General features: G+C 57.1%; 2 protein-coding genes across 12 annotated transcripts in view; one reads left to right on the top strand and one right to left on the bottom strand.

Annotated features, from left to right (window-relative positions):
• PTDSS2 (phosphatidylserine synthase 2) overlaps positions 1–9,155 on the top strand; it is a 26,691-nt gene extending 17,536 nt beyond the window's left edge. For 4 of the 7 annotated variants that reach the window (XM_055580422.1, XM_055580419.1, XM_055580421.1 and 1 more), the window contains 8 exons: positions 4,823–4,957; positions 5,239–5,289; positions 5,696–5,809; positions 5,961–6,079; positions 6,406–6,520; positions 6,591–6,736; positions 6,898–7,083; positions 7,204–7,932. In XM_055580422.1, the coding sequence (XP_055436397.1) occupies positions 5,702–5,809; positions 5,961–6,079; positions 6,406–6,520; positions 6,591–6,736; positions 6,898–7,083; positions 7,204–7,363 (834 nt within the window). In that variant the 5' untranslated portion in view covers positions 4,823–4,957; positions 5,239–5,289; positions 5,696–5,701 and the 3' untranslated portion in view covers positions 7,364–7,932. The other 3 variants (XR_008714486.1, XR_008714487.1, XM_055580420.1) reach the window with 3 other exon arrangements.
• Positions 9,106–23,971, bottom strand: RNH1 (ribonuclease/angiogenin inhibitor 1). 5 transcript variants are annotated; one of them, XM_055580418.1, is made up of 10 exons: positions 23,948–23,971; positions 16,998–17,103; positions 11,460–11,630; positions 11,177–11,347; positions 10,632–10,802; positions 10,369–10,539; positions 10,115–10,285; positions 9,720–9,890; positions 9,415–9,585; positions 9,106–9,291 (listed from the first exon to the last, which is right to left on the bottom strand). In XM_055580418.1, the coding sequence occupies exons 2-10, from the start codon at positions 17,081–17,083 to the stop codon at positions 9,204–9,206; spliced, it is 1,371 nt and encodes a 456-aa protein (XP_055436393.1). In that variant the 5' UTR covers positions 17,084–17,103; positions 23,948–23,971; the 3' UTR covers positions 9,106–9,203. The 5 variants fall into 5 exon arrangements, with proteins under 5 accessions (XP_055436393.1, XP_055436389.1, XP_055436391.1 ...); XM_055580414.1 differs by lacking the exon at positions 23,948–23,971 and adding an exon at positions 23,510–23,732; XM_055580416.1 differs by lacking the exon at positions 23,948–23,971 and adding an exon at positions 19,145–19,399.
• Positions 23,972–26,369: the final 2,398 nt, after the last annotated feature.

A 26,369-nucleotide genomic window follows, 5' to 3' on the forward strand; every position in this document is an offset into this window, starting at 1 on the left:
GGCTCCTGTGTTGTGGCAGGTCGGCCTGATGGCCGGGGCCCTCACAGCTCTGGCCGTCATCAGAATCTTTTATTTTAGCCAGTGTTTTTTCATGGGTTTCACTGCATTTCTAGAATGGCTCGTGATGTTTACCAACTTCTGCATTTATGACCCAGGAAGCAAACATCCTCTTTGGTGAAGTGTTTACGTTTGCCATTTTGAGAACCCGGGCGGTTGGTTACTGTAGCGTTGGGACTTTGACGCTGTCCCTGCGCAGGGCCCTCCGCCGGCGGCTTGCATGTTCCTCCCCCAAGGCTGCAGCTGGGCCTTGTTCTTTTAACAGTGGTGGGCCTGGCGTCTTCTCTTTTTGTGCTTTTGATGTCACGTGGAAGACTTCTTTGTCCAAGACCGGTTGATTAAGATTTTCTCCTGTGTTTCCTGTTAAGACCCCCACGGTTTTATATTTTACACCAAGATTGTTCATTCATGTTGAGTTTCTTTTTACATTTTGTTTTGGAATAATTAGATTCACAGGAAGTTGTGAAAAAATTACACAGGTAGGTTCTGTGTTCTTTTCCCCGGGTCCTCAATATTTTGCCTAAATATAAGATAGCGCATGTACCTGAGGTGAACACACTATTGTAAGTCAGCTGTTGTTCAGTCATTGTGCTGTGTTTGATTCTCTGTGACCTCATGGGCTGCAGCAAGACAGGCTCCTCTGTCCTTCACTGTCTTCCAGAGTAAATTTGTGTCCCCTGAGTCGGTGATGCTATCTAACCTTCTCAGCTTCTGCCACTCTCTTTTCCTGCCTTCAGTCTTTCCCAGCATCAGGGTCTCTTCCAGTGAGTCAGCTCTTCACATCAGGTGGCCAAAGTATTGGCACTTCAGCTTCAGCCTCAGTCCTTTCACTGAATATTCAGGGTTGATCTCCTTGCAGTCCAAGGGACTCTCAGGAGTCTCCTCCAGCACCAAGTTCGAAGGCATCAGTTCTTCGACTTGCCGTCTCTTTTATTGTCCAGCTCTCACATCCGTACATGACCACTAGGAAGGCCACAGCTTTGACTGGACTGACCTTTGTCGCTGTCTAGGTTTGTCATCGCTTTGCTTCCAGGGAGCAAGCGTCTCGCTTTCACGGCTGCGTCACCACCTGCAGTGACTTTGGAGCCCAGGAAAATAGTCTGTCGCCTCTTCCACTTTATCCCCGTCTATTTGCCATGAAGTGATGGGACCAGAGGGGCTCCTCCCGTGGCTCAGCAGTGAAGAATCCCTCTGGTGTAGAAGGCGTAGGATGCCTTGCGCTCGAGCCCTGGGTCGGGAAGATCCCCTGGAGGAGGGCATGGCAGTCCACCCCGGTATTCTTGGCCTGGAGAATCCTGTGGACAGAGGAGCGTGGAGGGCTGCAGTCTACAGGGTTGAAAAGAGTCGGACGTAAGTGACTGAGCACGCACGCGCGATGGGACTGGATGCCTGGTCTTAGTTTTCAGAATGTTGTGTTTTGAGCCAGCGTTTTCACTCTCCTCTCACTGGCACCAAGCGGCTCTTTAGTTCCTCTTCACTTTTGGCCATTAGAGTCAACTATGCTTCAATTTAAAATAAATATATATAAGACAGTATCAAACCAAGAAATTGATATTGATGCAATCCACAGAGCAGTTTTACTCACTTGTGCGTGCACAGACACACACGTGTATGTAGAATTCGGTACAGTTTTGGGGAGGTTTATTGCAATGCATTTAATTAAAAATTTTTTTAATTATAGTAAAAAAAAAAAAACTCTGTAACATAAAATTTGCCATCTCAACCATTTCCAGCTCGGGACACTAGAGCATTCACCAGGCTGTGTTACCTTCCCCACCATCATCCCCAGAACCTGTTCATCTTCCCAAATGGACACTCACTGCCCTTCCGCCACGGCCCCAGCCCCTGGCCCCCCATCCGCTCCTGTGTCCACGGATGTGACCCCTCCAGGGATGTCCTCTGGGGTGGGGGGAGTCAGCATCCGTCCTTCTGTGCCTGGATCGCTTCTCTGAGCATCGCGTCCTCGAGGTCCATCCGTGCTGCAGCCTGCGTCAGGGTTTCCTTCCTTTTTAAGGCTGAGCAGCGTCCGCAGTGCTTATGCCACACCTGTGCGTTCACTTGTGCTCAGCGGCACTTGGGTTGCCTGCACTTTTGGCGACTGTGATGCCGCTGTGGGTGCGGGTGTGTGAGTGTCTGTTCAGCCCTTCTTTCCCTCCCTCTGAGGACCCGCCTGGACGTGGTTAACCTCTAGAGGAGCCGCCGGACTGCGCTCCACTGCAGCCGGGCCCGCATTGCGGGCCCGCATTGCAGCCCCGCAGCCACGCACAGCTCCCCGTTTCTCCGCGTCCCCCGGCTCTTGGTGTGAAGGGTGGCATCTCCTGTGGTTTGCTTGCGTGTCCCTGATGGCTCATGACGCTGAGCATCTCTGCACGTGTTTGTGGACGTCGGCATGTCTTGGGGAGACCAGTTTTTGTTCTGGTTGGTTTTTATTAATGGCCCATACTTTATTTATTTAAAAGAAACTTCATTTTCATGCGGATTTACAGGGTTGTGAGGTTGGCGCAGAGAGGCTCCATGAGTCCTTCACCAAGTGTCTCCTGTTGTGAACATCTTACACTGATGTGAGTCGTCGGTTACAATTAGTCATTGTTAAGTAAAACCCACACCTTCTCTCAGTTTATCCTTCTCTGCAGCACAGGACTCTCGCCGTACGCGGTCTTTGGCTTCTCCCAGCAGTGCTTTGTGGGTTTCAGAGTGCAGCCCTAAGTATCTCTCTTCCTGACGCTGTCCTCAGCGGGCATCGTGGCTGCACGCTGCTCTGCTGGTCCTGGCGTCTGGAAACAGCCTGTTTGCTATGTGCTGTCAGCTGCACCTGACTCATTCGTTCTCACAGCTCTGCTGCTGTTCAGGGGGCCTCTGAGGGGGTCTCTGCAGGAATACGGGGGTTCACGTCTTCCTCGCCAAGCTGAGTGTCTGTCCATCTCTGGCCTCACTGCCCAGCACCAGCCTTCCCACCCCCAACTTCTCAGTAGGGAGCCTTCATCAGATGCTCTTTATCAGTGGAGGAAGTTCTATTCTTCCTAATTTGTTGAGTGTTTTTATCATGAGAGGCTGTTGAATTTTGTTGGTTTGATGCTTTTTTTTTTTAAATCAGATGACATGATCATGTGGGTTTTCCCCTTTATTAACAGGATGTGTTAATTCGTTTCTTTATTTTGAACCAGCTCAGCACTGGGATGAACCGCTGGGTCGCGGGGCATGGCCCTCTGTATTTGCTGCTGGACTGATTTGCCCAGGACTCTGCAGAGGATTTCTGCAACTGTCTTCATGAGAGACACTGTCTGTAGCTGGCCTGGCGTGTGTTCTCCTGGCTTTGCTCCCAGGGTTGCAGGGGGCGTGACCGGTGTTCCTTTTAGGATTTGACACACATCCTGACCGCTGGAGATGGACCAGATCCCTGGCAGGCGTGTCTGCCAGGTTCCCCGCCCCGGCCCTCAGGAGGCAGGCCCCTCTCCGGGGCGGGAGCAGCGCCGCAGCCCCGCGGGGAGCCTGCGGGGGGCGTGTCTTCTCCCCAACTCGGTTCTGGCATCAGCGCCCCCTCGCGGTCATCTGCGTTATCCTCGGGGTTATAAGTCGGTATTTGTTCGGTTCAAATTGTTCCGGTTTTGGCTGCCGGGAGCGCTCACAAGCCCGATCTTTGTGGGATCTCGGTGTTTTGTGTCATGTTTCTGAGCACCTCCCTCCTTTTGGTGCTGGAAGATACCGCACCCAGGCCCATCTTGGGGCCCCTTGGCCCAGCCCTGGAGTCAACCATTTCTCCAGGGAGCCTGGTTTCTTTAGAATGGTCTTAGGAACCGAGATCTGGGCCCTGTCGGTCAGCAGCATGGAGCCATGTGGGTCCTGGCCTTTGTGTGCAGATTTCTGCCCGGCTGCTGCCCTGTCCCAGAGGGTCCAGGAGTCAGTCGGCCTCCTTGGCCTTCGCTTGAGTGGAGGCTCCTGGTCTGGCCTCTGGGTTTGGTTGATGAGCCCGAGGCTGGGCGGCAGCTGACTTCCTTGGATGCCCTGAGACAGACTGGTTACACTTGTACGCTCACACCTGAGGCGTGAGCGTCCAGGGCCCCGAGTCCCGCTGGCCTGGCACCCGAGTCCGGGGCCATCCTGACTTGGGACGCAGTGCTGACAGGTGCTGCCCTGCTTCCTGGCCCCAGAGCACGTGTGGGGACATTTCAGTTGTTCGTGGCATCACCTCGGTCGTGTGACAAGATGCAGGTCTGGGTGCCGTCTGTCCGCACACCACAGACCACATCTCGTCACCCCACCTGGAACCTCCTCCCTGTGTGCCCCTTGGCCGGTACTCGGGGTCCTCATGACAGGTGTCTGGGGCCCCAGCTGGTGGCCAGAGGGGGTAGAGGGACGAACAGGGCTCTCTTGCTGGGGGTCCTCCCCTCCTGGGGGTGACACCCAAAGTCTCTGTGCTGGGTCTAGAGGCATGTTTGGCTGACGCTGGCGCCTTCGTGTCAGGAGAGGCTGCCTAGGCGCTGTGTGAAGAAGCACACCCCGCGATGCCGTCCCTCTGTGTGCGGCCCGGCCCGAGCAGCCTGGGGCAGGGGAGGGAGCGGCAATCCGGGCCTCTCCAGGGTAGGAGAGGGGGATTGGCCATCTGGGCCTCTCCATGGGGGCATGGGGACGCCCTCGGACCTGAGACGCCCCCGTTCTGCCCGCCCCACGTGGGGCCACACTGAGACAGGTGCTTCCCCTCCTGGTTGGTGGGCACCGGTCTGGACACTGCAAACCCGCCCTGCTGACGCGGGCACTGGCCTTGCAGACCGTCCAGGACGGCCGCCAGTTTCTGAAGTACGTGGACCCCAGGTTGGGGGTCCCGCTGCCAGAGAGGGACTACGGGGGAAACTGCCTCATCTACGATGCAGACAACAAGACCGATCCCTTCCACAACGTCTGGGTGAGTGCCTGGGAGCGGTCACCTGACGGTCCTCACGCTATGGGGGCTCCTCCGGCAAGCCTGTACCACGTCCTGGGCATGAAGCTGGCGGATTATTGGACAGGCTCTTGGGTGCTGCCCCAGTCGTGGGTGTTTCTGGAACCTGAGTCATTCTGCAGACCGGATGGGGTGGGGGCCCCGGGGCTGAGCGGCTCACGTGTGAGGGTGCCCTCTGGTGCTGGCAGGGTCCCCTCCCAGCGCGCACTGGGGGACCAAGCTCGAGGCCTGCATCTGCCCCACAGGACAAGCTGGACGGCTTTGTGCCTGCACACTTCATCGGCTGGTACTTGAAGGTGGGTACCTCCTTGTTGGACAGGTCACCTGGTTTCAGGCCCACCCTGAGCTCTGGGCTGTTTTCCAGCCATGAGGTGAGCAGGACCCACAGTGCTGGATGGGCAGGCTGCTGGGCTTGGGGCCCCAACCTGACCTCATGTGTCCTAGGCATTGCAGTGGCCAGCAGAGAGCAAAGGAGACCAACCCACGGAGGCCTCCGGTCCCTGGGTGGGATAAGCCCGTAGCTAACTGCTCGCACCCCTAGGTTGGGGCACACCTGAGAGTTGCCTCAGCGTCTGGAATCGGGGCAGCTGGAGTGGAAGCTGCCCCCCTGCCTGTGTGTCCCTGAGGACTGTGGGGCGGGGAGGGGCGGGCTGTCCCTGAGGGTCCCACCGCGGAGAGCTGACGCCCTGGCCTCGGCCACAGACCCTGATGATCCGCGACTGGTGGATGTGCACGATCGTGAGCGTGATGTTCGAGTTCCTGGAGTACAGCCTGGAGCACCAGCTACCCAACTTCAGCGAGTGCTGGTGGGACCATGTAGGTGCCCCCGCCCCCACCACAAGCCCGTGCCTCCATCCCCACCGGCCAGACCATTGGGGGAGGAGGGCAGCTCCCGGTCCCCTCTGACAGGGCCTTCGGTGCTGGGGGCCCATGGCGCCGCCACCTCCCACCTGGCTCCCACCCCCAGTGGATCATGGACGTGCTCGTCTGCAATGGGCTGGGCATCTACTGTGGCATGAAGACCCTCGAGTGGTTGTCCCTGAAGACATACAAGTGGCAGGGCCTCTGGAACATTCCAACCTACAAGTACGTCTCTAGAGCTGCTGATATGGCGGGCCTGGGCCCTGGTGTGGGGGCTGGAGGCCCTGTGGGGAGGGGCTGTGGACAAGGATGTTGCCTCCTGTGAACTCCACCTGGGGTGTGACCCTGGGCATTGCTCTTACGGCGACCAGGACATCAGCCCATCCTGGCCACCAAACTCCTTGTCTTCCCTGCCAGCCCTTCTGGGGTCACCCTCCCCGGCTGCCTCCCTCTGTGAAGAAGTAAAGAAACTGTCCAGGAAAAGGCCTGGGGGGCTGGGGAGGTGGGCATGCCCCGAGCGCGCTGCCCTAGCTGATGGGCGCTGGTTCCAGGGGCAAGATGAAGAGGATCGTGTTCCAGTTCACGCCCTACAGCTGGGTCCGCTTCGAGTGGAAGCCGGCCTCCAGCCTGCGCCGCTGGCTGGCCGTGTGCGGCATCATCCTGGTGGTAAGGCCGGCGAGGCTGGGCTTCCCGCGCACCCCAGCCCGGGCTCCCAGCCACCCTCCTCTGCCCCCAGTTTCTGTTGGCAGAGCTGAACACCTTCTACTTGAAGTTCGTGCTGTGGCTGCCCCCCGAGCACTACCTGGTCCTCCTGCGGCTCGTCTTCTTCGTCAACGTGGGCGGCGTGGCCATGCGGGAGATCTATGACTTCATGGACGACCCGTAAGGGCCGCGGGGCGGCGGGGGCGGGGCCTGGGGGTGGGTGAGGGCGGGGCGGGGGCGGGGCCTGGGGTGGGTGAGGGCGGGGCGGGGCCTGGGGGCGGGGCTGGGGCGGCGGGGCGGGGCCTTCCTGGGCCTCCGCGCAGCCCCACCTCCCTCCGCAGGAAGCTGCACAAGAAGCTGGGCCAGCAGGCCTGGCTGGTGGCGGCCATCACTGTCACGGAGCTGCTGATCGTGGTGAAGTACGACCCGCACACACTAACGCTGTCCCTGCCCTTCTACATCGCCCAGTGCTGGACGCTCGGCTCCGTGCTCGCCCTCACCTGGACTGTCTGGCGCTTCTTCCTGCGGTGAGCGCCGCGGCCCCGGGTGTCCTGCCTGCCGCCCCAGGCCCTGAGCTCCTCTGCGAGGCGGGATCCAGGGACCCCACAGCGGGCCGGCCTGTGGTGACGCACCCCCGCTACCCGCAGGGACATCACCCTGAGGTACAAGGAGACACGGCGGCAGAAGCAGCAGAGCAGGGACGACCAGGGCAGGGCCGACGGCAGCGTGGATGGGCGCACACCCGGGCCTGATGATGCCTCGGGGCCCGAGGAGGCCGACAGAGAAGGGGTGCCGGCCCCACACTGACGCCTGGGCCCTCGGTCCTTGGTGATCTCGCCATGAACCTTCCAGCAGCCTCAGCCCTCAAGGTCCCATTTCCCTTTTCTCCTGTGTGCGCGGTGGCGCTGGGCTCCTCGTGTGCGTGGTGTGTGTGTGTGCTTGAGCGCGTGCTCCGGGCTCCAGGGCTCCCCCTGGCCTGCCAGTCCCTGTGAAGCCAGAGCCCCTGCCCCTCTGTGCAGTCAGCCTGGGGTCTCCACAACCCTGCACTTCGGCACCCAGATGGCCTGGCCAGAGCAGTGGCATCATGGTGCCCGCCTGCTCCCTGGGCCCCGCCGGTCCCCCACGACCCCCTGGCGGCCTGTGTGAAGGATAGTCGTCCAGGGACACCCTGAAGAGGCTGAGGAAGGGCACATCCCCTTCCTCGGGATCTTCCATCTGACCCTCTAACCTGGAGGGTGCGTGGACGGTGCTGGAGGCAGAGACTCTGAGGCCTGGTCCCCACCGTCACGAGAGTAGGTCATGAGGGCCTCTGTGGCCCAGAGTTGAGGTCACCTCCATGAGCAAACAGCAAATAAAAGCCATGGTGGAGGCCTGCCGTTCCATGTCTCCTCGCTGCCCCTCAGCCGTCCTTCCCTGTGCTGCCCCGCCCCACCCTTCACCCCTGGACACAAGTCCTGGCAGACTCCGGTGGGATGTGGGTGGTGCTGCCCCCCCCCACTGCCCCCCAGAGGTGGGTGCACTGCCTCAAGCTTCATACCCACAGATGAGCAGAAGCAAGGACACCCCGACATTCCCAGGGGCGGGGCAGGCCCGGCTCTTGGAGCACCACCGCTTCAAAGCTCTCATTTCCTTGGGTTTTTTTTGGGGGGGGGGGGCTGTAACTACTTTTTGGGAGAATTTCAAACCTAGAGTGGAGGATCGACCTCACACCTGTGCCCACCCCTGCGCTCGAGCATTGAGCTAATTGAGCTGTTTCTCAGCCTCTGGCTTCGGTGGGCTTCCTCACTTTGGGAGGAGACACAGGGCCTTGGTGTCAGCTTTCATCCGAGCTCAGGGCTGATGCCTTCCCACCGTTAGAGGAGCACAAAGCGTCCTGTCCACCTGGCACCCCCAGGTTCATGGTCACTCTGGTCCCAGTCCACCTCCCTACCTCTGCCATCTCCAGGAGCCCCCCTTGAGCATCTCCCACCTAGACTGGGACCACCCGTTTCTCTGTGGAGCCTGTTCCTTCTGGGGGACGGCACCTTGAAGGGCTTTGTAGCAAAGGCGGGACTTAACTGCACAGGCTTCAGACCCTCTGGAAGCTGCCGTGTCTGCACCTTGTTTGCACTGCTCAGGGCAGGTCACCCCTGTGGGCTCCCCCACAGCACAACCGAGGCCAGCTCGATGGCGTGGACCCTGCGCTTCTGTCCACAGGGCTCCAGCCTCTACCCGGAGAGCACTCAGGAGCTGGCCACCAGCGGGAGCCAGGCCCCGGGAGCAGCTCCCACACGGGCAGCGGGGGGCGCTGCCGGCTGAGGTGAGGCAGGGCCCCCTTCCGGTGCCCCTCAGTGCAGCTGGGACGCTCTTCTCACAAACTGGAGGAAGGCCTGGGTGGGTTGCAGGGGTCCTGCCAGCACCTGGGAGCTCAGGCCAGACCCCTGTGGAGGAGCCTGCCGGGCACACTCCTGGCCCGGACCCCGACCAGCTTCAAGCCACTACAGGCGCTCGTGAAAACCTCACTCCCTCTACACCAGCACCTCGTGGGGACAAGTATGGACAAAGACGCCTGCTGCCAAAAAGGAATTTTAATAAAGTGCCTAAGATTCTCCGCCAGAAATGAGCTGACTTGACCTTTTCTCAGTTAAAGCCCCATGGAGGACGGGGCTCAGGAGATGATCCGCAGGCCAGGCTTGCTCTCCTCCACAGCCCGCAGGCGCTCGTCCACCGCCTCGGTCCAGTAGATGTCGTACAGGCTGCAGGGGGGAAGCGGGGCGGGGAGGGCGTGAGAAGAGCCGAGCCCCCCACCCCGGCTCCACACCTCACCTGCCTGCCCCTGCCCACCTACATCCCACCACCCCCGCCCCGTGGCCACTCACACCAGCTGCTCCAGGCTGCAGGCGGGCTGCTCCAGGCTGCCCAGCAGCTGCAGGACGCCGGGGTCGCCCAGGCCGTTGTTGCTCAGGTCCAGCTCCCGCAGGCTGGGGCTGGCCAGCAGGAGTGCGGCCAGGCTGCCACAGCTGCTGTTCGTCAGCTCACAGTCGCCCACCCTGGGCAGAGGGTGGAGCTGCGGTCAGGTGGAGGGCGCACCCCCAGGTGGCCACCAGACAGTGGGGTGCCAGGGGGTCTAGGTCCTGGCCGTCCGCTCTGTCAGCCCCGGTGGACATACCCCCCAGCAGCTCACCAGAGCACCCGCAGCACAGTGCCCGGCTGGCCCAGGGCCTGGCATAGCACGTGGACGCCCGCGTCGCCCAGCGGGTTGCTGCTCAGCTGCAGCTCCAAGAGATGCTTGTTCTGGGTCAGCACGGAGCCGAAGTGCTGGCAGCAGGCGGCCGTAAACCCGCAGGACTTCACCCTGAGGGCGGCAGGGGCTGCAGTCACCTCGGCCCACACTTCTGCGGGGCCCTGGGAGGCCCCCAGGGACCCAAGCACTAGCCCCGCGTGCGCCCTGCCTCAGGCGGCCACGGTGCCCTCCTGGCCGGTCCTCCAGGGCCCCAGCACTGGCGCCCCCCATATCCCCAAAGTTCATCCCCGAGCACCCGGGGCCTCCAGCCCCCACGCGCCCTGCGGCCCCCTCACCACAGGGACTCCAGCTGGCAGCCGGGCTGCAGCAGGCTCTCGCACAGCAGCTGGGCGCCCTCGTCCCCCAGGCTGTTGCCCGCCAGACTCAGCTCCTTCAGGGACTCCTTGGCCTGGAGGATGCGGCAGAGGTCTCTGCAGCCGCTGACGGTGAGGTCACACTCCCAGAGCCTGTGGGGTGGGGTCCCCGTCAACACAGAGACCCTGACACGCTCGGGTGCCCGTCGGCCCGCCCCACCCGGCGGCAGACTCACCACAGGGTCCTGAGCTGGGAGCTGGGGCTCAGCAGCCCGGGGCATAGCTCCGCGAGGCCCGCGTCGCCCAGCCGGTTGCTGCCCAGGTCCAGGTCCTTCAGCGAGGCCTGGGAGGCCACGATCCCACACAGGTCTTTGCAGTTGGCCGCCATGAGGCCGCAGTTCTCCAATCTGGGGGCACGAGAGGTGCCAGGAGCTCGGGAGCCCCCAACCCCATGCTCGCCCCTGCCCCCTGCCCCGCCCCACTCCCAACCGCAGCTTACTTGAGAGTCTCCAGCTGGCAAGCGGACTCCGCCAGGCCCCGGCACAGCGCCTGGACTCCGGCCTCGCCGATGTCATTGTTGCTCACCACGAGCTCCTTCAGGTCCTGCGTGGCCCTGAGCACCGCGGCCAGGGGCTCGCAGCTGGCGGCTGTTAGGTTGCAGTACTCCAGCCTGGGGGCAGGTGATGGTCAGCCCTGAGCCTGGCCTGGAGGGCACCTGTCCCGGTCTCGTTTCCCCCCGCCCCGGTGAAGAAGACAGCAGAGGCTGTCGGGCTCCCAGGTGGGACAGCACAGGGGCCAGGGGCCGTCTCCCTGGTAGAGACCTGGCCCAGCTGGGCCTTTCGGGCTCAGCCTCCTCCAGCCAACACTGACCCCATCTAGCCTCCCCAGGGCCACAGGGCCGCCTCAAAGCTCCCCGCAGGCGATGAGCTGGGAGGGGACTTGCCCAGGGCAGACACTCCGCACAACGCAGAGGATGGGTGAGAACAGGGCTGGGGGTGCCCGGGGTGGTTGAGGCCACGCAGGGCCCCGGGCAGGCACACTCACTGCAGCTTCTCCAGGCGGCACTGGGGGTCCAGGAGCCCCTCACAGAGCAGCCGCAGGCCGGCATCCCCCAGCGGGTTGTCGCTGAGGTGCAGCTCCCGCAGGGTGGGCAGGGAGCGCAGCACGCCCGGCAGGACTCCGCAGCCAGCCTCCGTCAGGCAGCAGTTCTGGAGGCTGGAGACACGGGCCGTCAGGGGGCCTGAGAGCCAGCCAACCCCCCCCGAAGACAAGCCACCTAGGCTGTGGGAGACTCGGGGCCCAGGGCCAGCCCACCCGAGCGCCGCACCTGAGCTTCTGGATCTTGCAGGTGGGGCTCTGCAGGCCCTGGAGCACCAGGAGCACGCCGCCATCGCCAAGCTCGTTGGTGCGCAGGCTGAGCTCCGTCAGGGACGCGTTGGCCTGCAGCGCGGACCCGATGTCCTTGCAGCGCACCTCCGTGAGGCCGCAGTCGTCCAGCCTGCGGGCAGACACACCGTCACTGCACGCGGCAGCCGGGAAGCGTCCCGTGACAGGGCACCGGGCAAGAAGGCCACGGGCGCCAAACCGGAAGCAGGCTGCAAGGGTCAGACACTTTCTCTCTCTCTCTTAAGCGGCAGAGGAAACAAACTACAAGTGTTAGGTTTTTTTTCCTTCTCTACACAAATTTACAAAAGGGTTCTTATAAAACTCTGCGTTGCCATGACAACACCTGGTTCCAGCAGAACTTTTCTCAATCTTGAGATAACCAATGCATTTTTCTCACGCAAATGCTTTTCTCAAGCTATGTTAATGAACTGTGTATTCACCCTAGACTCGGTCTTCAAGTCGGTTCTGCCTAAGAACCCACTTGACTAACCAGTATGTTTTACTCATTCAAGTGTTCTCTTACACTATGTTAATGACACAATGTCTTTACTTGGAAACCTGCCTTTCCTCAAGACTTCTGTCAATTGTTTTATGGCTCAGGATGACTCACCAGGTGCCAATGTTATCTCAAAATGCATGTTGTGGGTGAGGGGCCTGGTGCCAGTCTCTGAGTTTTGGGACATCTCCTTTCTCTAATTCAGCTCAGTTCAGTCACTCAGTCATGTCCGACTCTTTGCAACCCCATGAACTGCAGCACACGAGGCCTCCGTGTCCATCACCAACTCCTGGAGTTGACCCAAACTCATGTCCATTGAGTTGCTGATGCCATCCAACCATCTCATCCTCTGTCATCCCCTTCTCTTCCCACCCTCAATCTTTCCCAGCATCAAGGTCTTTTCCAGTGAGTCAGCTCTTCACATCAGGTGGCCAAAGTATTGCAGTTTCAGCTTCAACATCAGTCCTTCCAATGAATATTCAGGAAGGATTTCCTTTAGGATGGACTGGTTGGATTTCCTTGCTATCCAAGGGACTCTCAAGAGTCTTCTCCAACATCATCCAACAGTTCAAAAGCATCAATTATTCGGTGCTCAGCTTTCTTTATAGTCCAACTATCACATCCTTACACGACTACTGGAAAAACCACAGCCTTGACGAGATGGACCTTTGTTGGTAAAGTAATGTCTTTGGTTTTTAATATACTATCTAGGTTGGTCATAACTTTCCCTCCAAGGAGTAAGCGTCTTTTAATTTCATGGCTGCAGTTACCATCTGCAGTGATTTTGGAGCCCAGAAAAATAAAACCTGCCACTCTTCTCACTGTTTCCCCATCTATTTTTCATGAAGTGGTGGGACAGGATGCCATGATCTTAGTTTTCTGAATGTTGAGGTTTAAGCCAACTTTTTCACTCTTTCATCAAGAAGCTCTTCTTCACTTTCTGGCCTAAGGGTGGCGTCATCTGCATATCTGAAGTTATTGATGTTTCTCCTGGTAATCTTGATTCCAGCTTGTGCTTCCTCCAGCCCAGCGTTTCTCATGATGTACTCTGTATATAAGTTAAATAAGCAGGGTGACAATATACAGCCTTGACGTACTCCTTTTCCTATTTGGAACCAGTCTGTTGTTCCATATCCAGTTCTAACTGTTGCTTCCTGACCTGCATATAGGTTTCTCAAGAGGCAGGTAAGGTGGTCTGGTATTCCCATCTCTTGAAGAATTTTCCACAGTTTATTGTGATCCACATGGTCAAAGGCTTTGGCGTAGTCAATAAAGCAGAAGTAGATGTTTTTTCTGCAACTCTCTTGCTTTTTCGATGATCCAGCAGATGTTGGCAATTTGATCTCTGGTTCCTCTGCCTTTTCTAAAACCAGCTTGAACATCTGGAAGTTCACTGTTCACGTATTGCTGAAGCCTGGCTTGGAGAATTTTGAGCATTACTTTACTAGCGTGTGAGATGAGTGCAATTGTGCAGTAGTTTGAGCATTCTTTGGCATTGCCTTTCTTTGGGATTGGAATGAAAACTGACCTTTTCCAGTCCTGTGGCCACTGCTGAGTTTTCCAAATTTGCTGGCATATTGAGTGCAGCACTTTCACAGCATCAACTTTCAGGATTTGGAATAGCTCAACTGGAATTCCATCACCTCCACTAGCTTTGTTCGTAGTGATGCTTCCTAAGGCCCACTTGACTTCACATTCCAGGATGTCTGGCTCTAGGTGAGTGATCACACCATCATGGTTATCTGGGTCATGAAGATCTTTTTTGTATAGTTCTTCTGTGTATTCTTGCCACTTCTTCTTAATATCTTCTGCTTCTGTTAGGTCCATACCATTTCTGTCCTTTATCGAGCCTATCTCTGCATGAAATGTTCCCTTGGTATGTCTAATTTTCTTGAAGAGACCTCTAGTCTTTCCCATTCTATTGTGTTCCTCTATTTCTTTGCACAGATCACTGAGGAAGGCTTTCTTATCTCTTCTTGCTATTCTTTGGAACTCTGCATTCAAATGGGTATATCTTTCCTTTTCTCCTTTGCTTTTTGCTTCTCTTCTTTTCACAGTAAGGCCTCCTCAGACAGCCATTTTGCTTTTTTGCATTTCTTTTCCATGGGAATGGTCTTAATCCCTGTCTCCTGTACAATGTCACAAACCTCAATCCATAGTTCATCAGGCACTCTATCAGATCTAGTCCCTTAAATCTATTTCTCACTTCCACTGTATAATCATAAGGGATTTGATTTCGGTCATACCTGTATGGTCTAGTGGTTTTCCCTTTCTTCAATTTAAGTCTGAATTTGGCAATAAGGAGTTCATAATCTGAGGCACAGTCAGTTCCCGGTCTTGTTTTTGCTGACTGTATAGAGTTTCTCCATCTTTGGCTGCAAAGAATATAATCAATCTGATTTCGATGTTAACCATTTGGTGATGTCCATATGTAGAGTATTCTCTTGTGTTGTTGGAAGAGAGTGTTTGCTATGACCAGTGTGTTCTCTTGGAAAAACTCTATTAGCCTTTGCCCTGCTTCATTCTGTACTCCAAGGCCAAATTTGCCTGTTACTCCAGGTGTTTCTTGACTTCCTAATTTTGCATTCCAGTCCCCTATAATGAAAAGGACATCTCTTTGGGTGTTAGTTCTAAAAGGTCTTGTAGGTCTTCATAGACACGTTCAACTTTGGCTTCTTCAGCATTACTGGTCGGGGCATAGACTTGGATTACCATGATATTGAATGGTTTGCCTTGGAAACGAACAGGGATCATTCTGTCATTTTTGAGACTGCATCCAAGTACTGCATTTTGGACTCTCCTGTTGACTGTGATGGGTACTCCATTTCTTATAAGTGATTCCTGCCCACAGTAGTAGATATGATGGTCATCTGAGTTAAATTCACCCAATCCAGTCCATTTAGTTCACTGGAGGTACAGGTGAGCAGTGGACTGCCACACGGACCGGGGCTCTGCATGCAGCAGACTTGGGTGTGGCATAAGCCCTCTTGGAGGAGGTCGCCATTAACCCCACCACTGAGCTGCCAGAACTTACACACGACTGGGAAATAGACTCTTGGAGGGCACAACCACTCAGTTATGTCTGACTCTTTGCAACCCCATGGACTTTACAGTCCGTGGAATTCTTCAGGCCAGGATACTGGAGTGGGTAGCCCTTCCCTTCTCCAGGGGATCTTCCCAAGCCAGGGATCAAACCCAGGTCTCCGCATTACAGGTGTATTCTTTACCAGCTGAGCCACGAGGGAAGCCCTTTCTCTAAGTAGCAGACTGCTAGTAGCTATGTAACATCCAGCTACAGACTAGCAGGGGGGCACTCTTTCTGCCCCCTTCTGATGTCTGTGTCAGAAGCTGTCTCTATCTCCTTTATGCTTTAATAAAACTTTATCACACAAAAGCTCTGAGCGATCAAGCCTTGTCACTGGCCCTGGATTGAATTCCTCTCCTGCGGAGGCCAAGAATCCCGGCGTCTTTCACGGCTCAGCAACAACCTTTCACTTGGGCCAAGAAGTGAACAACGCAGGTCACGGCACATCTTACAATGAAAGAGAAAGAAGTGACCGGATCAGCTCGTGAAACTGTTAAGATAACGGCACGTGTAGGGACGTGTGCCCCCACACCTTCCACGGGGCACAGGCAGCGGGTACGGCGCCTGTCCACTTCCAGGAGAGAAACCAGACCCAGACGGAGCAGCTCGAGGGCACAGGCCCGCTGCAGGTCCCAGGGAGGCCAGCGCGGGATGCGCCAGAGCGCAACCCAGCACCACAGCCACGCAACCAAGTAAGCAATTGAGTGGACCCAGATGGGAGGGGCGCCAGCTCTCGCCCGGAAAAGACAATCAATAAACGTGGAAGGCAGGCAGAAATTACACTCCCAGCTGGACAAAGTCCTCGTAATGCTATCTGGCAAGACCCACCAACAGATGCAAAGATGGGTGGGCAAAGCTCTGAGCAGAAGCAAAATGTTAGCAGAGTCTGAAGGTGTCTCACCCTGAGAACCGGCAACACCCCCTCATCAGCAGCCAAGGTGACCACCGGGGGAGAGCATGTGGCACCCCTGGGACGATGTCTCCACGGTAGAGCATGCCAGGCAGGACACAATGTCATTCTGTTGTCTTCCCAAAGACGTGTGACTCAACCACGGGAAGGTGTCAGAGGGACTTTCACCAGAGCCCCAGAGAGCAGACCCCACTGTCAGGCAGCCAAGGACAAGGGGGACAGAGAGGCCATCACAGACGGGAGGGGCCGTGGGGGCCTGCACAACGCTCTCGGAAAAGCTGGTGACGTTGAGTCCAGGCCATGTCGGGCGCCTCACCTTGACCAGCACCCCAGGTGACGGGGCACAGGAGACCCTGCCTCGTTTTTGTGACTCTTCCGTAAACCTAAGACTACTTCAAATAAACCCAAAAGGAAAATGTGAAGCAGATAGGCTCTTGTCTCTTGCTTGTGAGCCCGGAAGGACTTGTGGGTTAGAGGGCTAGTCGGGGCTCAGATTCGACCACAGCCTGGCCAGGGCAGGGGGCAGACTGCCCCCATGAGCGGGCTGCAGCAATTTCGTGCCCAGGGGAAGGGGACGCTCTACCTGCAGGCCCAGCCAGAATGAGTTTACCTTCAAATGGCTGGAAAAGTACAAAAAGAGTAATACTTCACGCCGCAGAAAACCATGCAAGGTTTATATCAAGCGTCTACAAGTGTAAGGGCTTCCCTGGTGGCTCAGACAGTAAAGAGTCTGCCTACAATAAGGGAGACCCAAGTTCGATCCCTGGGTCAGGAAGATCCCCTGGAGAAGGGAAAGGCAACCCACTCCAGTTTTCTTGCCTGAAAAGCCCATGGACGGAGGATTGGGGTGGGCTGTAGTCCATGGGGTCGCAAAGAGTTGGACACGACTGAGTGACTGTCACCTCGACCTTCTCTAAGTGACGTGACCTGGGAGCACAGCTCACCCCCGGGGGGGTGGCCCCCAGGTCAGGGGGCACAGCGGTCCTACCTGACCACCTCGTACTGCTGGATCAGAGGCAGCAGCTCCGTCCAGCGGGCGTCGCTCAGCTGCTCACACTGGATGTCCAGCTTCATGGTGTGCAGTGAAGGGTTTCCTGGCAGAGGCAGGGGAAGAAGGAAAACATTTCAGCCAAGCTCTCAAGGTCTGACGGGCCAGAGCCACTGGCGGGGAGCACCCCACAGGGCCCCAGACACCCCAGGAGAGGCTCCTGCCTGCCGCGTTTCCCTGCTTCAGCACCTCTATCCACCTCACTGCCAGGATCAGGAGTGGGAGGGGGTTCCCTGGTACAGACACCACAGGCCGCAGAGCTCAGGGGTGCCGCCGCGGGAGCAAAGGCAGCTCTCATCCCCCAGCCCCTATTCGTAGCCTCCTGGGCACCGCCTGCCCAGGAGGAAGTGGAAACCCGTGCCAGCCACCCAAAGTTCTGCCTCTCCCCTGCCTGAGCGAGGGCGGGTGGAGAGGAGGGGGCCTGTGGGCCAGAAAGCCTGGAGACTCAGCTGGGGGCACAGGGGCTGGAGCCGACCCCCAGGATGCACCTGGGCCCTCCCTGCCCCGAAGCAGCTGCATGGGGGGCAGGTGCCTGTGGTCACCAGCAGCTCCTCAGGGGCACCAGCTTCAAGGGCCCTGGACAGGAAGCAGCAGGTGGGGTGGGGACCCCAGGCCCAGTGACCTGCACTCGATGGTGCGCTCTTGAGCAGCAACCTGGGGTGCCTGCTTACACGATCCCCCCTGGGAGCTTGTCATCGGTACAGGGCATGTCCTCCGCCCCGCTCTGACTCAGCCCGGGGACCTGCCCCCGAGAAGCAGCTCACCAAGGAGGCTGAGAGGAGGGAGGCCTCTGGCCAGCAGGTCTGGGATAGGAGGGCACAGGCCCTGAGACCGCAGCAGTGCCGCGCAGAGCTGCTGCTGCTGCCTGTGGCCCAGAAGGCGGGGCCGCAGGAGAGGAGCCCTCGGGGAGCCAGGAGCTGGGGGACTGCCCAGGTTCAGGGCAGGGAGTGGGTTTCATACAAAGAGCAACCGTTCAGTGAAGACCCGCGCCTGGAAGCCATGCCTTCCCTGGTCTCCGGAAACAGGGTGACCCAGGCCCATGTGAGATTCCTGCTTGCTGGGACCCCAGGTTCCTGAGAACAATGTCTCACTCGTGTGTGTCCGTGCTAAGAAACTGAGGCCAGGGCACGGGTAACCGGCCACTTCACACGTCCTCATGGGGACAGGCCATCCCTGGAGAGGCCACCCAGCTCACTGCCCAAAGCAAAACTAGATCCACCCCGCCCCCGCCACCCCACTCCCCAGGCCAGGGTGTGGCCAGCCAAATCCTGACTCAGAGTCCTGTCATCCAGGAAGGGGGCCAGCAGGCGGTCCCAGGCCCCACGGACCAACACTACTCCCCACCTGCGCTCTCGCCCTGAAGCTCCCTGGCTCCCAGCCTGACAGGAGGGCACTCGCCTCTCCCTTGTAGGAGGCAGATACCAGCAGCTGAGACGCCCCAGCCCTGACCCGGCTTCTGAGTATCCCTCCGTTGACGCCGGGGCTTCGTAGCTTCCAACGGATACCCATCCCTTTGAAAATCCACGAGAAAGTATAAACATCCCCAAAGACGCTGTGTGTACAGCCTCGTCACAAGCCCCCGGTGAGCCTGCCCGATCTGGGCAGAACAAGCACGCGTCCCACCCACGGCCTCCCTGGGAATCAGGACTCCCACAAGCTGGGCTGCTCGTAGCCCTGAGTCACGGCCCAGGATCTCAATAACGGCCCCGAATTAACGCTTAAAAGCGCGGCGACTTTAAAGCTGCTGCGCAAGACCGCGCCGGACACACGCCTGCGTCCCTTCCGCCTCGGGTACGGCCCAGCCTCCCCCCCCGGCGCAGCGCGGTTACCTCTGCGGGGCGCGGGGGGCGGCAGAGAGCGGGGGCCACCCAGGGCCGCCGCCGCCCTCCACGCCCGCCGGAGGCCCCGCATGTGTCCGGGGGTCTGGGGTGAGCGCAGGGGCGGGCCGGGGCCACCCTAGGAAGAGGACTCCCGATCCCCCCGGCCCCCGCCTTTTCTCGGGCCCGGGAGTCAGCAGCCCGCGGTCAGTGGCTGGAGGACCCCAAAATGCCGCGGCGCCCCGCTCGTCCCCGGACCGCGGATCTCACCTCCAGCCGCCGCAGACCTGAGGGCCGAGCCGCGTCTTCCGCCAGGCGGGAGTTAGGGTCACGGCCAGGGCGGGGCCCTGGGGGCGGGGCCTGACGGCGACGGGGCCGACCTGCCCGGAGGCCGGCGCTGAACCGCCCTCGCCCGCCGGAAACCCCACGGCGGGACCCCAGCCCTCCCCGCCTGGCCCGGGGTCTTTCTGAGACGCGCGCCGAGCCTGTGCCCCCGAGCTAGGCTGCGCCGCTTTCCGCTGAGCTCCCGGGTAGAACCTGCCGTCCCTGACTTTCCACTTCGTCGCCCAGCACCGGGGCAGGCCGCCGCGTGGGGAGCAGGCGGGCGCAGGCGGGGAGAGCCGCGACCACCCCCGGAAACGGGCGACGGAGGCTTCGTCTGCCTCCTCCCACCGGCAGGCAGACGTGGGCGTTTCCCAGAGCACGGAAATCAGATACCTGAAACACTTCTTTTTGCTGCCAGAAGGGAAAAGATGTTTTTTGTCCTGGCTGATGAAATGCATGTGAAATGCGTGTGTGTGTGCGTGAGCACACACGGTAGGTGGCGTGTGTGTGTGAGCAGGCATGGTAGGGGTGTGTGTGTGTGTGTGCACGCACGCACACACACAGACATGGTAGGGTATCCCGGGAAAGAGAAACAGGCATGGCTTTCCTGACGGACGAGAAGCCATTTTGACCAAAGCCATTCTTTGATCTAAGCCTGGGCAGGATACTGGGTCTTGAAGAGGTCTTAGTAATTGGTCTTACGGGAAAAAAGGAACGCAGAAACAAACACTGCCATCAGGCGAGAGAAGTAACCACAGCCAGGGTGGTTCACCAGCTGTAGACTCTCGGTTCTGTTTCACTGGTGAGGATGAGCCTGAAGTCTCAGCCGCCAGACCTACTGGACTGAAGGGGTGGAGATGACCTCCTCCTGACCCTCCTGACTTCAATCACACAAGCCTCGGGCTCTGGCGGGAGACAGTACTTTGGGAAAGGTCACCGGTGTTCTCCTTACTTGCTCTGAATAATAATCCTTTCTTCTCCCAATCTTTGGCTTGTTTATGTCTTTTGGCTCAAGATCCACCATGAAGCAAACCCAGTTTTTCAGGTAACAAATGTGGAGTTTGGCTTATGTAAACACTACACACCCTCCATTTCTGTGTATCAATCAAGAGGAATATTCACGCATGAGCCAAGGAGACATGTTCAAAATGTCTACAGCATTTTGCAACTGTCCAAACCTGGAAACAATCTAAATGTCTATCAGAAAAACGTTAAAAGCATCATAACACACCTGTTTCACTCCCCTCTCGGCCTAACCATAACGAGTGTCATGACCTGACCCACCCTTGTGATTGCACAGGAGCCTTCAGCAAAGATCGTTAGAAAGCTTCAGGGGGGTGTGTTTATTACTCACATGTGCTGGAATGCATATGGGGTACCTGGGGCGACACATTAAAGTGGGGACACATGGGGGGCACACACGGGGGATGGGGGACACACGGGGGGCACACACGGGGGATGGGGGACACACGGGGGGGCACACACGGGGGATGGGGGGACACGCGGGGGGCGGGGAGGGCAGGCGGCTGGGGTTCTGCTTTTATCAGGGTCGAGTATGGCAGCTGAGGGAATGGAAAACCTAAGCACTCATCCTCCAGAAGAAAACGACCTGACATCTGTGCATGCGCTCCATTTTACAAGTAAAAATGAGAGATAAGGAACAGTAGGCAGAACAACAGCCCCCAGAGATGGTCATGCCCTAATCCCCAAAGCTGCAAGTTATCTTAGACGACAAAGGGGTCTCTGCAGATGCAACCAAGTTAAGAACCCTGAGATGGGGAGACTGTCCTGGACTACTTGGACAGGCCAGGTAATCATAAAGATCCATAAAACAGAAGCAGGGAAGCCAAAATCAGAGAGGAAGACTGACAACGGAAGTAGAGGCTGGAGTTGCCCTGCCTTGAGGATGGAGAAAGGCATTCTCTAGGAGCTGGAAAAGGCCAAGCCCAAAGTTCTCCCCTGGACCTTCTGGAAAGAATCCGCCTGTGGATACCTTGATTTTAACCCCCTAAGGCCCATTTCAGACTTCTGACCAAGGCAAGAAGGCAGATGCCCCCTTCCGCCCCCAGGGTAAAGCAATTGGAGATTCATTCCCTTTCTGCTATCTGCTACATCGCTTTAGTCATGTCCGACTCTGTGCAACCCCGTAGACGGCAGCCCACCAGGCTTCCCGTCCCTGAGATTCTCCAGGTAAGAACACTGGAGTGGGTTGCCATTTCCTTCTCCAATGCATGAAAGTGAAAAGTGAAAAGTGAAGTCGCTCAGTCGTGTCCGACTCTAGCGACCCCATGGACTGCAGCCTACCAGGCTCCTCCGTCCATGGGATTTTCTAGGCAAGAGTACTGGAGTGGGGTGCCATTGCCTTCTGGGAGGAGGCTGGGCCCTGCCTAAACCACATATTTCTCATTCTTGAAGCCGAGAGACCTCCCCTAACACAAACAGAAAGGATCCTTGGAGGTCAAAGGGGAATGATGCTAAGCTACTCAAGGGCTCTGTGGTAGACTCTATCTTGGCTGAAAGTTTCATGGCCACACATGGGAGGGTCTGTGACATACCAAACATGAGTATGGCAAGGCTGCATATTGTCACCCTGTTAATTTAACTTATATGCAGAGTACACCATGTGAAATGCCAGGCTGGAGGAAGCACAAGCTGAAATCAAGATTGCTGGGAGAAATATCAACAACCTCAGATATGGAGATGAATGGCAGAAAGTGAAGAGAAACCAATGAGCCTCTTGCTGCTGGTCAAAGAGGAGAGTGAAAAAGCTGGCTTAAAACTCAACTTTCAAAAAACTAAGATCATGGCATCCGGTCCCATCACTTCATGGCAAATAGAGGGGAAAAGTGGAAACAGTGACATATTTTCTTTCCCTGGGCTCCCAAATTACTGCGGACGAAGACTGCAGCCACAAAATTAAAGGACGCTTGCTCCTTGGAAGGAAAGCTATGACTAACCTAGACAGTGTAGTAAAAAGCAGAGACGTCACTTTGCTGACAAAGGTCTGTACAGTCAAAGCTATGGTTTTCCAGGAGTCATGTACAGATGCGAGGATTGGACCATAAAGAAGGCCGAGAACTGAAGAACTGATGCTTTTGAACTGTGGTGTTGAAGAAGACTGTTGAGAGTCCCCTGGACTGCAAGGAGATCAAACCAATCTATAGTAAAGGGTAACAACCCTGAATAGTCATTGGAAGGGCTGTGCTGAAGCTGAAGCTCCAATACTTGATGATGCAAAGAGCAAACTCACTGCAAAGACCCTGATGCTGAGAAAGATTAAGGGCGGGAGGAGAAGGGGATGACAGAGGATGAGATGGTTGGATAGCATCACTGACTCAATTGACATGAGTTTGAGCAAACTCTGGGAGATAGTGAAGGACAGGAAAGACTGGTGTGTTGCAGCCCACCGGGTCACAAAGGGACAGACACGACTTAGGAACTGAACAACAAAGAGTAGGTATGTATACGTGAACAGACCTAAGTATGTGAATAGACACGTAAGCAGCCTAACGTCACGGCCACAGTGTGTGTCACTGTGAAGCACGAAAGGAACAGGCTGAGCTGACTCCCTCTGGAAAAAGAAGGAAACTCCATCTTGCACTTTCAGTGAACTTTGGACTACGTGCCTGGTAGCCATGGGGATAACATGCCTACGGCGGAACTGTACTCCCAGACTGATAAACACCAGATTCCATACCAAGATTTCCCGTCGCCGAAAAGAATGCAGTAATCCCCTATGTAGTCAATCAGCTCTGTAATCTTTATGGCCCCCACCAGTGTAGGCTGCAATGTATAACCAGCTGGCCCTTCTGATTATGACTCATGGCTGTAACCTGACTGTATCTCCCTTTAACACTTTCCAGGCTAGGGTTAAGGAATTTGGAGCTGTGGGCTGGAGCAGTACACTTCACAAAAGCTGGTCAGGGTCCCTGGCTAAAGAGGAGACTCCGCCTCCGACCGCTGGTGTACTAAACTGCACTCCACTATCCACGCTGTCCTGCGAGTTTGTTTCCGGAGCGTTTAACTATAACAACAGTTCAGACGTATTCAATGTCCGCAACCAACCTCACAGGCTGACCCTGACTGTTTTAGCCCCTGTCACGACCTGAGTCCACAGCCACCGAGGCGCTGTCCCACTTACGTCATTCTCTCCACCACGGGGGCTACCCGCCCACCTCCCCGGGCCCCGGGCAAAAGCTGCACGAGGCCCATCACAAGGCCGGGCGCCATCCGGGCGAGTGCGTTCTGCCAGGGCTGTCTGTCCTTCCCAGGGGTCGGTTCTGTGGGGAATAAGGTCGGGGGTTACTCAACTTGAGAAGGAAAGTCTGACTGGCCAGCCCTCGGTCGTGTAACTTGCAGGACCCCAAAGAGCGGATCCCACGACCACGCGAGACAAGCAAGCCAAGAGGCAATGCGCAGACGCACACTCTGCGCCGCGCGTCGGGGCTCCCAGCGTGCCCCGGGAGGAGGGCCCGCAGGGAGCGCGCACGCGCGGAGGCGCACACGGGCGCCATGACGTCATCCGAGCGCGCCGGCGTTCGCTCCTCCCTCGGGGGGGGTCCGCCTCACTGGCCCCGCCCCGAGAGGCCCCGCCCCCTAGGCCCGCGGCTGCGGGGGGCGGGGGGGCCCTACCCAGCGAACCCCTCGCCCCTTCTTGCAAGCGCGCGTCTCCCCGGGCTGCGTAAGCTCAGTGGCGCCCGGCGCGCGTGCACACACAGGAAGACCAAAGCGGCGTCGGTAAGAACTGACTTCGGGCCGGTCAGTCGTCTCTTTGGCCCATCTGCTGATAGACTGCGGGAGTGAGCGACTTAGACACGACGACGGACTGTCTCCAGCCTGCAGACCCGGAGGAACACGGCCTACTTCCGACCGAGGGGCTGCCTTGGGGCCGGCGCTGGGGCGGGGCGCAGGGTGGGGGCGGGGCCTCGCGTCCGCTGGACCAGGCTGGGGGCGGGGCCTTGGGCGGGCCTCAGGCTGTGTCAGGGGCGGGACCTGAGGGGCGGGGCGAGTGTAGCCACGCCCCAGTGGGCTGGACCTGATCCTCAGACCAGCAGGGCGGTGGTGGGTGGGCTTCTCAGGTCCGACCGGGTAAGGATGAAGCCTCGCTGGGCCCGGGCCGTCAGAGGGTCAGTTCTCTGACTTAGAGCAAAGTCTGGATCTCAGGATTCTAAGAGCACTGACAACTGGAGCTGGAGAGTAAGACATAGAGACAGTGGTTTTGAAAGAAAGAGGCAATTTTGTAAATTAAAAAAAAATCTGTAATCTATGGGTGTAATCTATTCATCTAACATAGGCAATGAATGGTAATAATTCAGGGTCTCACCTACATGTATTCCTTGACTCCTGCGTGCCTGAGTGTGTTGTAGGTGCTGAGGATTCAACATTGAGCAGAGCAGACAGAAATCCCTGATGGAGGGGACAGCCAGGCCCAGAAGGGTGACCTGCAGACTGGAGCTGGTGAGGAGCGTGTCCAGTTGTCTGCAGACTGAATGAAAGAAGTGGTCCAGCTGAAGGAGATAAAATTGAGAGCTGAGTAAAACTCCTGAGGAGGGAAAGGAAGGTCTACAAGGACCTTCCCCCGCATTCCTCACCTGTGCTTGTCGATTTTGAGATACCCCACAAAGCTGAGTACAGCAGGTTACCGCCGTATGTGCAGTGGACCCCTCGCAGTGTGCTGGCCACAGTGGGGGCCTGTGGGATTCACTGCAAATTATGTCATTGTCATTATTTTTTGACTTACCTGATTTCACCTGGTTGAGTCCTTATCTTTCTTTCTTGACCATGTGGCTTGTGGGATCTTAGTTCCCTGACCTGGGATTGAAACCAGGCCCTCTTCAGTCCTAGCATTTTGAACTTCTAAATGGGGTCACTTTTTTTCCCTCCCTGGAGAGCACCTTCTAGTATTTCATTTGGTGTGGGCTTCCTGGTGATGGATTCTGCCAGTTTTTGTTTCTCTGCAGACTTCTTTATGTTCTTTATTTTTCAGGGACCTTCTCACTGGGTGTAGAAGTATAGGTGGGTGTTTATTTCTGCTGGCATTCTGAGCGGAGAAGGCAATGGCAACCCACTCCAGTACTCTTGCCTGGGAAATCCCATGGATGGAGGAGCCTGGTAGGCTACAGTCCATGATGTCGCGAAGAGTCGGACACAACTGACGTGACTTAGCAGCAGCAGCAGCAGCATTCTGCGGATGTTACTCCACTGTCTTCCGTTTCCATGCTTTCTGTCTTTCTCAGTGTCACTCCTTTGAAGATGGCATGTCTTCCTCAGTGCTTCAAGCTTTCTTCTTTATTCTCAGTCATCAGGCTTACTGCACTGTGCCTGGATGTGTTTTTCTCTGTGTTTACCCTTCTTGATGCTCGTTGTGCTTCTAGAATCTGTAGCTTGATGTCTTTCATCAGTTTGGGGAAAGTCTCAGCTCTTATTTCCTCACATATTTTGGATGCTTCACTCTCTTTCTGCTCTTCATCTAGAACTCAGTTAAAAATACTCTTGACCTTTCCACTGAGCCCCAGTGTCTGCTTTGCTTTTTCCTAGCTTGTGCCCTTTCACTCTCTGCTTCCGCGTTGCCAGGAGATTCCTGAGGTCGTGGCCTCAGAAAGATCACACCTAACACGTATCCACAAATGCACACCTGTGGGTGGACACTTGTAATGGAATTAATGGAGACCGTGAGATCTGGGCTGCTGCAGGTGCTGGCCAGGGGTGCCCAGGGTCTCACTGGAGCAGGGGACACTGTGGCCCCTGGCTGTTAGGATGATGTGGGCAGGAGGGGTGATGGGGAACCTGGAGACCAGCCTGGTCCTCCTGACTGGTCAGCCCTCAGATGTGGTGCCCTCCAGTGTCGGTCAGGAGGGGTCTGCTCCAACCACAAGGGTTTTCGTTCTGCTCAGGGGCCCTGAAGGACTTTAAGAGGAGAAGGGTCTTTAGAATAAAACCTTTATTTCCACAGTTAGTGTGTCTGGACACATATTAGTAGGTGGTTCCTAAAGGAAATCAATCCTGAATACTCACTGGAAGGGCTGATGTTGAAGCTGAAGCTGCAATACTTTTCCCACCTGATGTGAAGAACTGCCTCATTGGAAAAGACCCTGAGGCTGGGAAAGATGGAGGGCAGGAGGAGAAGGGGATAACAGAGGATGAGATGGTTGGATGGCATCACAACTCAATG

The sequence above is a fragment of the Bubalus kerabau genome, chromosome 5 (genome assembly GCF_029407905.1).
Source record: "Bubalus kerabau isolate K-KA32 ecotype Philippines breed swamp buffalo chromosome 5, PCC_UOA_SB_1v2, whole genome shotgun sequence".
In the NCBI taxonomy this organism is placed as follows: domain Eukaryota; kingdom Metazoa; phylum Chordata; class Mammalia; order Artiodactyla; family Bovidae; genus Bubalus; species Bubalus kerabau.